At 52.8% G+C, this 14,768-nt stretch overlaps 1 protein-coding gene across 1 annotated transcript; it reads left to right on the plus strand.

The window, feature by feature from the left end:
* The first annotated feature begins 5,596 nt into the window (after positions 1–5,596).
* On the plus strand, positions 5,597–12,555 carry CHRNA10 (cholinergic receptor nicotinic alpha 10 subunit). Its single transcript, XM_062198233.1, has 5 exons — positions 5,597–5,657; positions 8,128–8,273; positions 9,233–9,387; positions 9,956–10,488; positions 11,487–12,555. The coding sequence occupies exons 1-5, from the start codon at positions 5,597–5,599 to the stop codon at positions 11,942–11,944; spliced, it is 1,353 nt and encodes a 450-aa protein (XP_062054217.1). The 3' UTR covers positions 11,945–12,555.
* The last annotated feature ends 2,213 nt before the right edge of the window (positions 12,556–14,768 follow it).

Consider the following 14,768-nt stretch of genomic DNA (forward strand, 5'->3'; position numbering starts at 1 on the left):
CCTGACTCAGATCCATTTGGGGAGTGAACCACTTAATGGAATATATGGCTCCTGCTCTTGCTGTTCCTCTCACCCACCCTCCCTCCCTCTCTGTTACTGTACCTTACAAATCAATATCTTTTTAAAAAAAAAAAATTATGTAGGAAAGTCACCCTTTGTGAAACAATTATTTGAGAAACGGAATTCTCAACTGCTGGTTCACACTCAATGCATGTAATGACCCAGCTGGGTCAGGCCAAAGGAAGAAGCCAGGAGCTCAATCCAGGTGTCCCATGTGTGTGGCAGGGACGCAGTTTATTGAATTACCTGCTGCCAGGAAGCTAGAATCAGGAGCAGATCTAGAACTTGTACCTAGGTGCTCTAATATTGGATGTGAAGCATCTTAACTGACATCTTAACCACCTTGCCAAATACCTGTCTTGGCTTGCTCTTGTGTGCATTTCTACTAATTTTGAAACAGGTGAATTTAAATAACCAAACAGAATACAAAACAGTTGCATCACCTAAGGAAACTCCCAATTCTTCACTCTTTATAGTCACAGCCCCTCCTTGTTCCTAACCCCAGTGTGTTCTCCATCCCTATAGCATTGTTTTTACGGAATATAAATATAGAATCATATAGTATGTAGTCTTGTGTGACTGGCTTCGTCTATGTTGTGGCATGTATTAATACTGTATCTTGGCCAGTGCCGCGGCTCAATAGGCTAATCCTCCGCCTGCGGCGCCGGCACACCAGGTTCTAGTCCCGGTTGGGGTGCTGGATTCTGTCCCGGTTGCTTCCAGTCCAGCTCTCTGCTGTGGCCCGGGAGGGCAGCGGAGGATGTCCCAAGTCCTTGGGCTTTGCACCCGCATGGGAGACCAGGAGAAGCACCTGGCTCCTGGCTTCGGATCAGCGCGGTGCGCCGGCTGCAGCGCGCCGGCCACAGCGGCCTTTGGGGGGTGAACCAATGGAAAAGGAAGACCTTTGTCTCTCTCTCACTGTCCACTCTGCCTGTCAAAAAAAAAAAAAATACTGTATCCCTTTTTATGACAAAATAACATTCCATTTTACAGATATATCACTTTTCTTATACATTGATCAGTTAAGTGACATTTGTATTGTTTCCACTTTGTGGATATTTAGATGATGCTGGTATGGCCGTTCACATACAAGTTTTTGCACAGACATGCTCCCATTGTCTCAAACATATACTTCAAAGTGGAATTCTGAGATACACGATAACTCTGCAAAAGTTCACCAGGGCTGCACCATTTACCCTCTCTGTAGCAATATATTATGACAGTTGCAGTTTCTCTACATCTTCATGAACACTTGCTGTGGTTCATCATTTTGATTACAGCAAACCTATGGCCATGAAGTGATATCAGTTAGGGTTTAAATTCGCATTTTCCTGACACTGTGGTCTAAAGGTTTATTTCTGCCCCTTCCCCAAGTCCATATGTTGAAAGCCAACTGCCAGACTGATGGATGGGGCCTTTGGGGATGATTAGGGTATAAGGATGGAGCCCTCAGGAATAGGATTATTTTTCTTATGAATGTGACCCCAGAGACCTGAGGACATAGCAGTTAGAGAATAGGCCTTCACCAGGCATCACTGCCTGCTGGCTTCTTAATGTTGGAAGTTCCAGCTGCCAGAACTGTGAGAAAGGTCTGTTGTGTGTAAGCAGCCCAGCCTATGTTTGTGTTGTTACAGCAGCAAATGTGCACTTGATGACTAATAAGCTGAACATCCTTTTTTGTGCTTGCGAGAAATGTCTAATCAGATTCTATATTCATTTAGGGACAGGTGTTTGCCTCAGCAGTTAAGACACTGCCTGAGATGCCTGCATCCCATATGCCTGGGTTGGAGTCCCAGATTGTCTCTGCATTCCAGCTTCCTGCTAATGCTGCTGAGAGGCAGCAGGTGATGGCTCAAGTACTTGGATCCCTGCCGCCCTCATAGGAGACCCAGAGAGAGGCTCCTGGCTTCAGCCTGTCCCAGCCCTGGCTGTTGTGGACTTTTAGAGGAGTGGATCAATGGATGAGAGATTTCTGTCTCTCTGAATTTCAAATAAATAATAAATTTTTTAAAATTGAAATCTTTATACATAAAGTTTGTAGCATTTTTTGGAGAGTTCACATAAAATTTGTCATTTTTTAAAGACTTTATTTGAAAGGCAGAGTCAGAGAGTTCTTCCATCTGCTGGTTCACTCACAAATGGTCAATAGCTGGGGCTGGGCCAGGCTGAAGCCAAAAACTCCATTTGGGTCTCCTAGGTGGGTACAGGGGCCCAAGGACTTCGGCCATCTTCTGCTTTCCCAGGCCATAGCAGAGAGCTGGATCGGAAGAGGAGCAGCACCTATATGGGATGCCAGCACTGCAGGTGGAAGCTTAGCCCACACTACAGCGCTGGCCCCTCTTATCATCCTGATGGCATCTCTTTTTCAAGATTGATTTATTTTTATTTGAAAGAGTTACGGAGAGGCTGAGGCAGAGAGAGAGAGGTCTTCCATCCACTGGTTCACTCCCCAGATGGTCACAACAGCCGAGGCTGAGCTGATCCGAAGCCACGAGTCAGGAGCTTCTTCTAGGGTGCAGGGGCCCAAGGACTTGGGCCATCTTCCACTGTTTTCCCAGGCCATAGCAGAAGGCCAGGTTGGAGGTGAAGCAGCCAGGACTTGAGCTGGCGCCCATGTGGGATGTCGGCACTGCAGGCAGTGGCTTTACCCACTACATCACAGAACCGGCCCCTCCTTAATAGCATCTATTGTAGAAAAGTTATTAAGGAAGCCAAACATGTTAATTTTTTTCTTTCATGGATTGTGCTTTTGGTATTTAAAAAGTCACTGCTGGGGCTGTTGTTTGGTACAGTATTTAAGTACTGCCTAAGATATCCACATTCCATATCAGATCCTGGTTCCAGTCCTGGTTAATCACAGGCATTTAGGGAGTGAACCAACAGATGGAGGACCTCTATCTCTCTGCCTTTCAAGTAAAATAAAAATAAATGCAAAAAATTTTTTAAATTTTAATTGGCAAGCTCAAAGTGACCTAGTTTTTTTTTTTTCTTTTGTCATCTTCCTGAAGTCATACATTTTTTTAAAAAAAGGTTTGTTTATTTATTTGAAAGGCAGAGTTACAGAGAGGCAGAGAGAGAGAAGTGTTCATCCGCTGGTTCACTCCTCAGATGGCTGCAATGGCCGGAGCTGGGCCAATCAAAACCAGGAGCCAGGAGCTTCTTCCGGGTCTCCCACGCAGGACCAAGGACCTGGGCCATGTTCTGCTTTCCCAGGTCATACCAGAGAGCTAGGTTGGAAATGGAGCAGCAGAAACTTGAATCGGCAGCCATATGGGATGCCAGCATTGCAGGTGGCGGCCTTACCCGCCACGCCACAGTGCCGGCCCCATTAAAGTCTTATACTTTTGCATTATTTATTTAGGTCTATGATCTGTTTTGAGTTAATTTTGTGAAAGACCTTAAGATTTACATCTAGATTCTGGGTTCTTTATTTTTATTTTTTTTTTTCTTTTTGCTTGAGGATATCCAGTTGCCTTTCTCCATGGAATTGCCTTTGCTGTTTGTTTGTTTGTTTGTTTCTAAAGAAATCAGTTAGCTGTATTTTGTGTAGATAGGATGGATAGTTTATTCTGTTCTATTGATCTGTCTCTTCTTTTGCCACCATCACATCATCTTGATTACTGTAGCTTTATAGTAAGTCTTAAAGATGGATAATGTCAGTCCTTAAATTTTTCTCTTTTTCAGTATTGTATTGGCTATTCTGGGTCTTTGTTTCATATAAACTTTAGAACCAATTTATTGATATCCACAAAATAACTTGCTTTGATTTTGACTTAGATTGCACTGAATCTATATATCAATTTGGAAAGAAGTAACCATTGATTCTTTCAATCCATGAATATTGAATATCTTTCTATGTAGACCTATTTGTTTTTTATTTTCATTGTGTTTGAAAGAACAAGAGACAGGCAAACAAATTCCTGCAATAGCCTGAGCTGCACCATGCTGAAGCTCCATCCAGTCTCCCACCATCATTTGCAAGTAGATACAATTTTATTTCTTCTTTCCCAATCTATCTTTTTAAAATCTCATTTACTTTTCTGTTGAATTAGCTAAGACTTCAATATGATGAATAGGAGAGGGCTTCCTCCTCATTCTGATCCTAGGGGGAAAGCTAGTTTCTCAACATTAATTAACTATAATACTAGTTATATAGGATTTTGATTTTTTTAAGATAGATTTTCTTTGTCAAATTGAGTGAGCGTCCCTCTGTCTATTCAGAGTGTATTGAGAGCTTTTAGCATGAATGGATATTGGAGTCTCTGAGACATTTTAATGTGCAATGCTTGGGCCACATCCAGAGAAAGATGCTGGAAAGATGTGTGGATTTATGTAAGCATCCAGTTCCTAAGAGACAGGAATGCACTGGAGAACGAGCACGGAATCAGGGGCCAGCACAGTGGGTTAAAGCCCCAGACTGCAGCGCCAGCATCCCATATGGGTGCCAGTTCGAATCCCAGCTGCTCCCCTTCTGTTCCAGCTCCCTGCTAATGTGCCTGGAAAAGCAGCAGATGATGGCCCAAGTGCTTAGGTCCCTACACCCACGTGGGAGAAGTTCTTGACTCCTGGATTCGAATCGGCCCAGCTCTGTGCAGCCATTTGAGGAGTGCACCAACAGATGGGAGACTTCTCTCTCTCTTTCTCCCTGCCTCTCTGTAACTCTGCCTTTCAAATAAATAAATCTTAAGAAAGAGAAAACAGAGCTGAGAGTGCTGTATTGCCCTTGCTGTCGGCACAGTAAGAAAACTCTGGGGAAAGGATGTGTCCTGCAGCTTCTCTTCTTTGGATCCACCTGGAGTGGTGTAGGCTCAGAGCACCCTTAGCTGGAGGAGAGAGCTGGTGTGGCACAGATTACCTGGGCCCTCCCTGGGCGGGACCCAGGCAGTGGTGGCAGAGCTGGGGACAGATACCCAGTCCAGGGCTCTGGCCACCCACCTGAGGCCACTGCCCTGTGCAAGTTCCGAGCCCTGCATCCCTGTTCACTCCAAGCCCCCACTATGGCCCTGAGCTGAGCTGGGTGTCTCTTTACAGAATTTGAATAATTTAGGTCCCAGAAGCCTGAGGTGTCAGTTTCAGTTGCTCTGTTACCATGGGCACAGGATAGGCAGGGGAGGAGCTGTTCTGTGCCTCAGACTGACTGCTCAGGGCTGATAGAGTCCCCTGTCCCCTGTTCTGCTGAGACAGCCCCAGGCTCACCTGGAGTCCCGGTGTGGGAGTGGAGCAAGGCAGTGAGGTGGAGAGTAGAAAGTGAAGGGAGGGTGCAAAAGAGGCAGAGAGGAAGGTCAGAGGGGAGCAGAGAGCAAGACAGAGTTACCGAGGGAAAGACGACTTTGACAGTAGCAGGGGATAGAGACAGAGGCCAGCAGATGCCAAGGATCAGATAGTGACAGAGGAGGGTCAGATAACTGGAAGGGCCACAAGACACCTCAGTTGTACTTCTGACTTCAGGTGCTGTGCACTGGGCCTGATGCTGTACCAGGTCCAGCCAGGAGGCCTTACGCCCAGAGACCTGCCCCACCTCTTGCTGTGAAGGGCCATGGCGCCTGGGAGCCACCACCTCAACCTGGGCCTCCTGCTCCTGCTCCTTCTCCCTCCAGGTATGACGTTCAGGGAACCAGCCCTGGCCTGTCCTGATGTGGCTACAGCGTCTGGCCTCCCTAAATCTCACTTTCTCTTTAGTATCTGTACTTAGAACAAGCTCCTGTCTGCAGGGTATGGGAAAATGGGGTGCTGAAGAGGGGGAGAGGAGACTTGCCTGCTGAGATGGGAGCAGTGAGGGGGCAGCATCCAGAGAAAGGGCTGCAAAAGTCACAGGGCCTCGAGTGCCAGGCCCAGGCTTTCGCCTGCCGCCCACGGGGAGCCACAGCAGGGTTTTAAACAGGTGCTGGTTTGGGGGATTTGTATGTACAAAAGCTTGATCTATGGGACGTGCAGAGGGTAGTAGGAGAGGGTGAGCATGAGGCAGGGGAGCAGTGAGGAGGCTGCTGCTGCCGCCATGGTGCAAGTAAGAGGGAAGGGCTGAGCACCAGGGAAAGAGCGATTCAAGAGACGCTTAGTTGGGTCCGATGTTGTGCAGTGGTCTAAGCCGCTGCCTGCAACGCTGGCACCCATATTGGATCATGGGTCCAATCCGGCTCCCCAGTCATGAGCCTGGGAAGGCAGTGGGAGGATGGCCTGGTGTTTGAACACTCATGTAGGAGACCAGGATGGAGTTCCAGACTCCTGGCTTCAACCTGGCCCAGCTCCAGCCATTGCAGTCACTTAAAGAGTGGACCAGCAGATGGAAGATTTCTCTTTGTGCTTCTCTCTCTCTTTCTGCCTCTCAAATAAATAAATAAGCTTAAAAAAAAAAAAAAAGGCATAGTGCTCACCTCTATATCTCATTGCAAAAAAAAAAAAAAAAAGAAGAAGAAGAAGAAGATGGTTAGCAGGATTTGGGGGATTTGGATGATCCGACAGGATCTGGAGACTGAGCTGCAGTGGAAGGAGAAGGGAATGGCAATTCTCAGATTTCCAGCCGAGGTCTCCGGGTGCTCTTCATTGAGATGGAACAGATGTTTAGAAGCGGATTTAGTGCAGTGGTTAAGATGCTTCTTGGGAGCAACAAATCCCGTGTGGGAAAGCTTGGTTCAACCCCCGTTCCTCTGCTGCTGATCCAGCTTCCTGCTAATGGACAACCTGGGAGGCAGCAGATTTTGGCTCAAGGGAGACCCAGATGGAGATGGAGATCCAGGCTCCTGGCCCAGCCCTGGCTATCATAGGCATCTGGGGAGTAAACAGGTGGATGGACGGCCTCTCTCTCTCTGCCTCTCAAATAAAATGGAAATAAATAAATATTTTTTTGACAGGCAGACTGGACAGTGAGAGAGACAGAGAGAAAGGTCTTCCTTTTCCATTGGTTCACTCCCCAATGGCCGCTGCAGCCGGCGCACCACGCTGATCCGAAGCCAGGAGCCAGGTGCTTCTCCTGGTCTCCCATGCGGGACTTGGGCCATCCTCCACTGCACTCCCGGGCCACAGCAGAGAGCTGGACTGGAGGAGGGGAAGCCGGGACAGGATCCGGCACCCCGACCGGGACTAGAACCCGGTGTGCCAGCGCCGCAGGCAGAGGATTAGCCTGTTGAGCCACGGCGCCAGCCATAAGTAAATAAATATTTTTTTAAAAAAGCAGGTTTCAGCCGGCGCCGTAGCTCAACAGGCTAATCCTCCGCCTAGCGGCGCTGGCACACCAGGTTCTAGTCCCGGTCAAGGCGCTGGATTCTGTCCCGGCTGCCCCTCTTCCAGGCCAGCTCTCTGCTGTGGCCCGAGAATGCAGTGGAGGATGGCCCAGGTCCTTGGGCCCTGCACCCGCATGGGAGACCAGGAGAAGCACCTGGCTCCTGCCTTCAGATCAGCGCGGTGTGCCGGCCGTGACGGCCATTGGAGGGTGAACCAACGGCAAAGGAAGACCTTTCTCTCTGTCTCACTGTCCACTCTGCCTGTCAAAAATAAATAAAATAAAATTTAAAAAAAGCAGGTTTCAGAGCATGAGGGAACAGTTTAAGGTGCCCATGAGACACTGAACAGTGGACTGTGGTATGTAGAAGTCTGGAGCTCAAGGCAAATCTGGGCCAAAGAGAAAGAAGAGAGCCAAGGACAGGATTCTGGGGGCCAGCACTCAGGCAGGGCCTGAGGAAACTATCACGAAAACCTAAGGTTAAGGGAGGGTCTTTTCAGGAGAGGGGGATGTCCTCAGGTGCCAGGACCTTTGAAGAGACCAACAGACATGCAGCTGGAGAAATGGAAGCAGGCCTGAGACGGCAGTGCACCAGGCAGTGAGGTGCAGATGGCTTGGGTGGAAGTCCTGTGGTGGAGGAGGCAGAATCCAGAAGGGAAGGCTGGGGAGAAACCAGCAGCCTAGTTGCAGAAGGTAGTACCAGGTCCCTCCTGAGCCTTCGTCCAGGGCAGAGCACAGAGGCACCATTCAGAACGCTGTAGGACAGCGCAGCACGTGACAGGGCTGGAGGGCCTCAGCAGAGGCCCCGAGTTGGGGTCACGGGTGGACAGCCGTACTTACTGGCTCTGCAGAGTGCCGAGGAGCTGAGGGCAGGCTGGCTCACAAGCTGTTCCGTGACCTCTTCGCCAACTACACAAGTGCCCTGAGACCTGTGGCAGACACAGACCAGACTCTGAATGTGACGCTGGAGGTGACATTGTCCCAGATCATCGACATGGTATGTAGTGCTGATACTGCTGTGGGGAGGGAATGAGGGGTGGGACTAGGACTACTCTTGCAAGCAATTCTTTCTATAAACATAACTACAGGGGCCAGTGCTGTGGTACAGCGGATTAAGCTGCAGCCTGCAGCGCCAACATCTGACTTGGGCATTGGTTCGAGTCCTTGCTGCTCTACTTCCTATCCAGCTCCATGCAGATGGTCTGGGAAAGCACTAGAAGGTGGTCCAAACCCTTGGGCCCCTGTACCCACATGGAGGACCCAGATAAAGCTCCTGATTTCAGATGGACACAGCCCAAGCCTTTTGAACCATTAGGGGAATGAACCAGTTAATGGAAAATATCTGTCTCTCCCTCTCTCTCTGCAACTCTGCCTTCTAAGAACTAATCCTAAAAAAAAAAAAAAAAAAAAAAAAATTGGCAACAGTGCTGTGGCAAAGCAGGTAAAGCCGCCACCAGAGTGCTGGCATCCCATATGGGTGCCAGTTCGAGTCCCAGCTGCTCCACTTCCAATCCAGCTCTCTGCTATGGCCTGGGAAAGCAGTAGAAGATGGCCCAAGTGCTTGGGCCCCTGCACCCACGTGGAAGACCTGGAAGAAGCTCCTGGTTGGGATCAGCACAGCTCTGGCTGTTGTAAGCAATTGGGGAGTGAACCAGCGTATGGAAGACTTCTCTCTCTCTCTGCCTCTCCTTCTTTCTGTGTAACTCAAGTAAAATAAATAAATCTTTTTAAAAAATTAACAACACTGGTTAAGCTACTAACTGGTGGGTATCCACCGCGTGTTCAAACATTCGCACACTTGAACTCACTGAATCGCTGCTCAGTGGGGGTTGTCTATCACCCCTGCAAGTCGGGTCTGCAGGTGCTGACCAGCGTCCTGAAGCTGAGTGTGCACAAACAGGGAGGGTCTGCAGAGACTCACAAGCGTGTCCGTATCTGTGCCCACTCCCTGCCCAGGACGAGCGGAACCAGGTGTTGACGCTGTACCTATGGATCCGGCAGGAGTGGACCGATGCCTACCTGCGGTGGGACCCGGATGCCTACGGCGGCCTAGATGCCATCCGCATCCCCAGCAGTCTCGTGTGGCGGCCAGACATCGTGCTCTATAACAAGTACTGCCTACCTGCGCCCCTCCCCCTGCCTGGCAAGAGCCGCCTCAGCCCTGGGTGGGACTGACGCCCCTGCCCCACTGCCTAAGCCAGTTGCTCTGCTGCCCTGGAAGGGCAGGGCTCTCCTACAAGGCCAGGAGCTCACAGTCCCTCCGTGGCTCCCCAACCCGAGGCTGTCCTCAGACAACCCAGACTGCGAGTTTACTGAGCTGTCCAGCAGGGGCCTCTCTAAGCCACCCCCTCAGCCTTCCATGCCAACCCAGGGCTACTCCTCCTGGCCCTAACCAGGTCTGTGTCTCGCCGCCAACACACCCTCTGTGCACTTCCCCGGGTTCTCTAGGAGTCTGGCGGGTGACTCCCAAGGCAAGTCACTGTGTGGTCTTTTCAGACCTTGTGGGACCCCTGAACGCGGCCCCTCCCAGTCTGCAAGGGCAGAGCGCCCTCTGTCGGGCGCATTCCACCCTCCGTGCTGCCGCAGGGAGGCCACAGGGTGTCCTTCGGGTCACAGAGTCCCTGGAGGGTCGCTGCTCAGATGGCAGGCACCCGGGTGACTCTGCCCGCCTGCCCGCAGGGCGGACGCGCAGCAGCCGGCGTCGGCCAGCACGAACGTGGTGTTGCGGCACGACGGCGCAGTGCGCTGGGACGCGCCGGCCATCACGCGCAGCTCGTGCCGCGTGGACGTGGCCGCCTTCCCGTTCGACGCGCAGCGCTGCGGCCTGACGTTTGGCTCCTGGACGCACGGCGGGCACCAGCTGGACGTGCGGCCGCGCGGCGACGCCGCCAGCCTGGCCGACTTCGTGGAGAACGTGGAGTGGCGCGTGCTGGGCATGCCGGCGCGGCGGCGCGTGCTCACCTACGGCTGCTGCTCCGAGCCCTACCCCGACGTGACCTTCACGCTACTGCTGCGCCGCCGCGCCGCCGCCTACGTGTGCAACCTGCTGCTGCCCTGCGTGCTCATCTCGCTGCTCGCGCCGCTCGCCTTTCACCTGCCGGCCGACTCGGGCGAGAAGGTGTCTCTGGGTGTCACCGTGCTGCTGGCGCTCACCGTCTTCCAGCTGATCCTGGCCGAGAGCATGCCCCCGGCCGAGAGTGTGCCGCTCATCGGTGAGCGCCAGGGGGCGCCCGCGTGCGTGTGCGTGTGTGTGGGTGTGGGTGTGTGTGCGTGTGTGTGTGTCTGAGTGCTGGGGAGGAGACCCCGGAGCACGCCCACTTTCGGAGACAGAGGGAGAAAGGAGTGGCCCCTTTCAGGGAGAACACCACCCCACCACCCCCACCCCAGCAGGAAGCAGTCAGTGTTTTCTCAAGGTGCTGGTGGAAGGTCCGCCTCCCCAGTGTGGTAATAGTAGGCAAAATGTACCGAGATTCAGCTGTGCACTGCTGATCAGCTCAGGTAAGCCCTCCCTGAACCTGTGAGGTCGATTTCCTTCGTTATGGGAAATGTGCCGCCGGGGACAGTCCTGGCCTAGGTCGGGACCGAGAGTTGCACTTTTCTTTTTCTTTCTTTCTTTCTTTCTTTCTTTCTTTCTTTCTTTCTTTCTTTCTTTCTTTCTTTCTTTCTTTTTTTTTTTTTTTAAGATTTATTGATGTATTTGAAAAGCAGAGTTGGAGAGGCAGAGGCAGAGATAAAGAGAGGTCTTTCACCTGCTGGTTCGCTCCCCAATTTGTGACAGGGGACAGAGCTTCCTCAAGGTCTCTCTCAGGTGCAGGTGCCCAAGGTCAGGGGCCATTCTCCATTGCTTTCCCAGGCCATACAGAAAGCTAGACCGGAAGCAGAGCACTCAGACAGAAAAAGGCACCCACATAGATGTCGTCATTGCAGGCTGGGCTCCAACCCCCTGCACAACAGCACCGGCGCAGAGCAACACTTTTCAGGGCCTGAGGGTGAATGAGCTTCCGGCTGTGACAACTGTAGCTCCTGAGAATGCACCTGCAGGAAACAGGGGTGGAGAGAAATGGACCCTTACCTCCCCCTGCTTCCCCGCACTGGGCTTGGTGGGGGTGGGGTCCTGAGAGCCCCCTGGCTTGTCCTATTTGTGCAGGTGGGAAGCTGGGGCTCCCCAGTGCTTATTTTAGACACTGCTAAATCACTCTCTCTATTGCAGGCAAGTACTACATGGCCACTATGACCATGGTCACGTTCTCAACAGCGCTCACCATCCTTATCATGAACCTGCATTACTGTGGTCCCAGTGCCCGCCCAGTGCCCGCCTGGGCTCGAGTCCTCCTGCTGGGACACCTGGCACGAGGCCTGTGCGTGCGGGAACGAGGGGAGCCGTGTGGGAAGTCTCGGCCACCAGAATCGCCCCCTAGCCCACAGCCACCCGAGGGAGGGGCTGGCCCACCAGCAGGTCCTTGCCATGAGCCACGGTGTCTGTGCCACCAGGAAGCCCTGCTGAGCCACGTGGCCACCATTGCCAGCACCTTCCGCAGCCACAGGGCTGCCCAGCGCCGCCATGAGGACTGGAAGCGCCTGGCCCGCGTGATGGACCGCTTCTTCCTGGGCATCTTCTTCGGCATGGCCTTGGTCATGAGCCTCCTGGTGCTGGTGCAGGCCCTGTGAGGGTCTGGGCCTGGGGCCTGCGACAGCCACAGCACCTGCGGACAGGGATGGCCAAGGCCAGCAGGTGCCCAGTGGTCTCTCCCTGCTGCTCCTAGGAACCTGGGCCATCTTTCCTGAGGACCAGTGCTGCTGCCACCACAGCCCACAGGGGGGCGCTTGTCTGTGCAGCCCAACTAGGGCAAGTCCAGGGTCTACCTCCCCTGGTACAGGGAGGAGGAAGTCCAGGGAGGTGGGGACCACGTTCAGTGGTGGGGGGACTGACACGTTCAGGCCGGTGTCAGAGCTCTGGGTGGGAGTGAGGGACCACAGCTGCCAGCTTTCCTGTGCCTGGTGGTGGCTGTGACAGGGACTGGGTCCTGCCTGTCCTCCCCTGGGACTCGGGGAAGAGTTTGGGATTCATGGCCTATTCCAAAGCAGGAGGCCACAGACAATTGGCTGTGTAGCCCCAGCTGATAATAGACTGAGTGTGTGCCTTGTGCCTGCCCCGTGTCCTGTCCTACCTGGGGCAGTGGTGGTGGAAGCCATGGAAGCGGCTGGTCTCTTTAGAGACAGGCCCTCAGCATCCTGCACTGGAGCAGAGTCACAGCTTTGTCCTCGAGACAGAGACAGGGGTTTGCTGAGCCCTGAGGGAACCTGGCTCTGGTCGTGGCTGCCCCTGACCAGTCATGCCTGTCTCTGGCTCTCACTCTCCTGTACAGTGAGGCCACAGTCATGCTCGGCCTCTTCCCAGTGTCTCGAGCTCTGAAGAGAATGTGAGGGAGGGGCGGGAGTCCTCCTGGTGTGCGGTTTGTTTGGCCCAGTGCCGGGCTGTCTGAACTCTGCCTGCTCCTGGCTGTGTGCTGGGGCTCATGGCCGCTCTTCTCTTTCTCCGTGTGTAGACAGAGCTGACGTTGAACCTGCACCGTGGTGGTGCACAAGGATGACTCACAGGCTGTGCCTGGAGCTCTGGCTGCTGCCGTGTCGCCAAGTGGGGGTGCAGAGCGGCGAGGGGCTAGGTATCCTTCCTGTGCCTGCTCACTGGGCCACCAGGGAGAAAGGAGAGGCCCACAACTGGGGGAGGAGCTGCAGTTTCTCTTTTGGGGATGACCTGTCCCCTCCTTTACAACACCTAGCACAGCAGGTGTCCCAGAGAAGAGAAAATTCTCAGCAGAAAGGGACATGGGAATCATTGGGTCCTATGTGCCCATTAAACTGTCAGAAAAACTAAGGTCTAAAGAAAGAATAGGTTGGACATAGAGAAAAGGCAGAACCTGATGAGGGCCCAGGCCTCCAGCACCCATGGTCTGGCTTCTACCTCCATAGGTGGGTCTGGGGAGCCGTGGGGGCATCAGCTGTCTGTCAGCTGCAGAAGGCCCAAGGAGGGACGTGGTGGGAAGGAGCCCACCCCTTGGCCTCAGCACAGTTGGAAGCTCTCTGAGGCCTGACAGTGAGGGTGTGCAGGCCCCACCTGCAGAGGGGGGTGCCTCAACCTCCACCACACATCCACACGTACGAGGGGCTCAGAAACTTGTGGGAAAATGAAATAAAGAATGTGACGTTATTTTTATGTAGCTGTTTTTTCATGTGTGGATAATATGTATTATGAAAAACTATGCAGTGTCAGTACTGTATCTCCGTGGGTAATCGCCCTGGCCTGCAGTGTCGGCATCCCGTATGGGTGCCAGTTCGAGAATCGGCATTTCCACTTTTGATGCGGCTCTCTGCTGTGGCCTGAGAGAGCAGTGGAAGATGGCCCAAGTCCTTGGGCCCCTGCACCCGCCTGGAAGACCCAGAGGAAGCTCCTGGCTCCTGGCTTTGGATCAGCACAGCTCCGGCCGTGGCAATCAACAGGGGAGTGAACCAAGGATGCAGGACCTTTCTCTCTTTCTCTCTGCTTCTCCTCTCTGTGTAACTCTTTCAAATAAATAAATATATTTTTTTAAAAAAGAGAGAAACTGTACATAGATTTCAGCTTAAAGGATATTTCAGGCCGGCGCCGTGGCTTAACAGGCTAATCCTCCGCCTTGCGGCGCCGGCACACCGGGTTCTAGTCCCGGTCGGGGCACCGATCCTGTCCCGGTTGCCCCTCTTCCAGGCCAGCTCTCTGCTGTGGCCAGGGAGTGCAGTGGAGGATGGCCCAAGTGCTTGGGCCCTGCACCCCATGGGAGACCAGGATAAGCACCTGGCTCCTGCCATCGGAACAGCGCGGTGCGCCGGCCGCAGCGCACCTACCGCGGCGGCCATTGGAGGGTGAACCAACGGCAAAAAGGAAGACCTTTCTCTCTGTCTCCCTCTACTGTCCACTCTGCCTGTCAAAAAAATAAAAAAAATAAAAAAATAAAAAAAAAGATATTTCAGGGGGCAGGCATTGTGTATGGCCGGTTAAGCCGAGGCTTGGAATGCCCAATCCCTTGTCATGGACCAGTTGAGACCCAGGGACTCTGCTTGCAATCCAGCTCCTTGATAATGAACCTGGGAAGCAGCAGATGGGAACTCCAGTCCTGGAGTCTCTACCACCCACATGAGAGGCCTAGGTGGAGGTTTGGCTTCTGGCTTTGACTCGTCCTAGGCCAGACTGTTGCTGCCATCTGGGGAGTGGACCTGTGGATGGAAGATCTCTCTGTCTCACTGTCTCCGCCTTTCAAATAAATAGATCCTAAAACAAAACTTTTTAAAAATTTGAGTGGTGGGTGGGGAGGAAGCTTTCATCCACTGATTAGTTCCCCAAATGCCTGCAACAGCTGGGACAGGGCCAAGCCAAGCTGGGAGCTGGGACTCAATCAGGCCGCCCACAAAGGAAGTGGGCACCCAGTGTCTGAGCCTCCACCTGCTGCTCCCAGGGTCT

Source organism: Lepus europaeus, chromosome 7 (assembly GCF_033115175.1).
Source record: "Lepus europaeus isolate LE1 chromosome 7, mLepTim1.pri, whole genome shotgun sequence".
NCBI classification, from domain to species: Eukaryota; Metazoa; Chordata; class Mammalia; order Lagomorpha; family Leporidae; genus Lepus; species Lepus europaeus.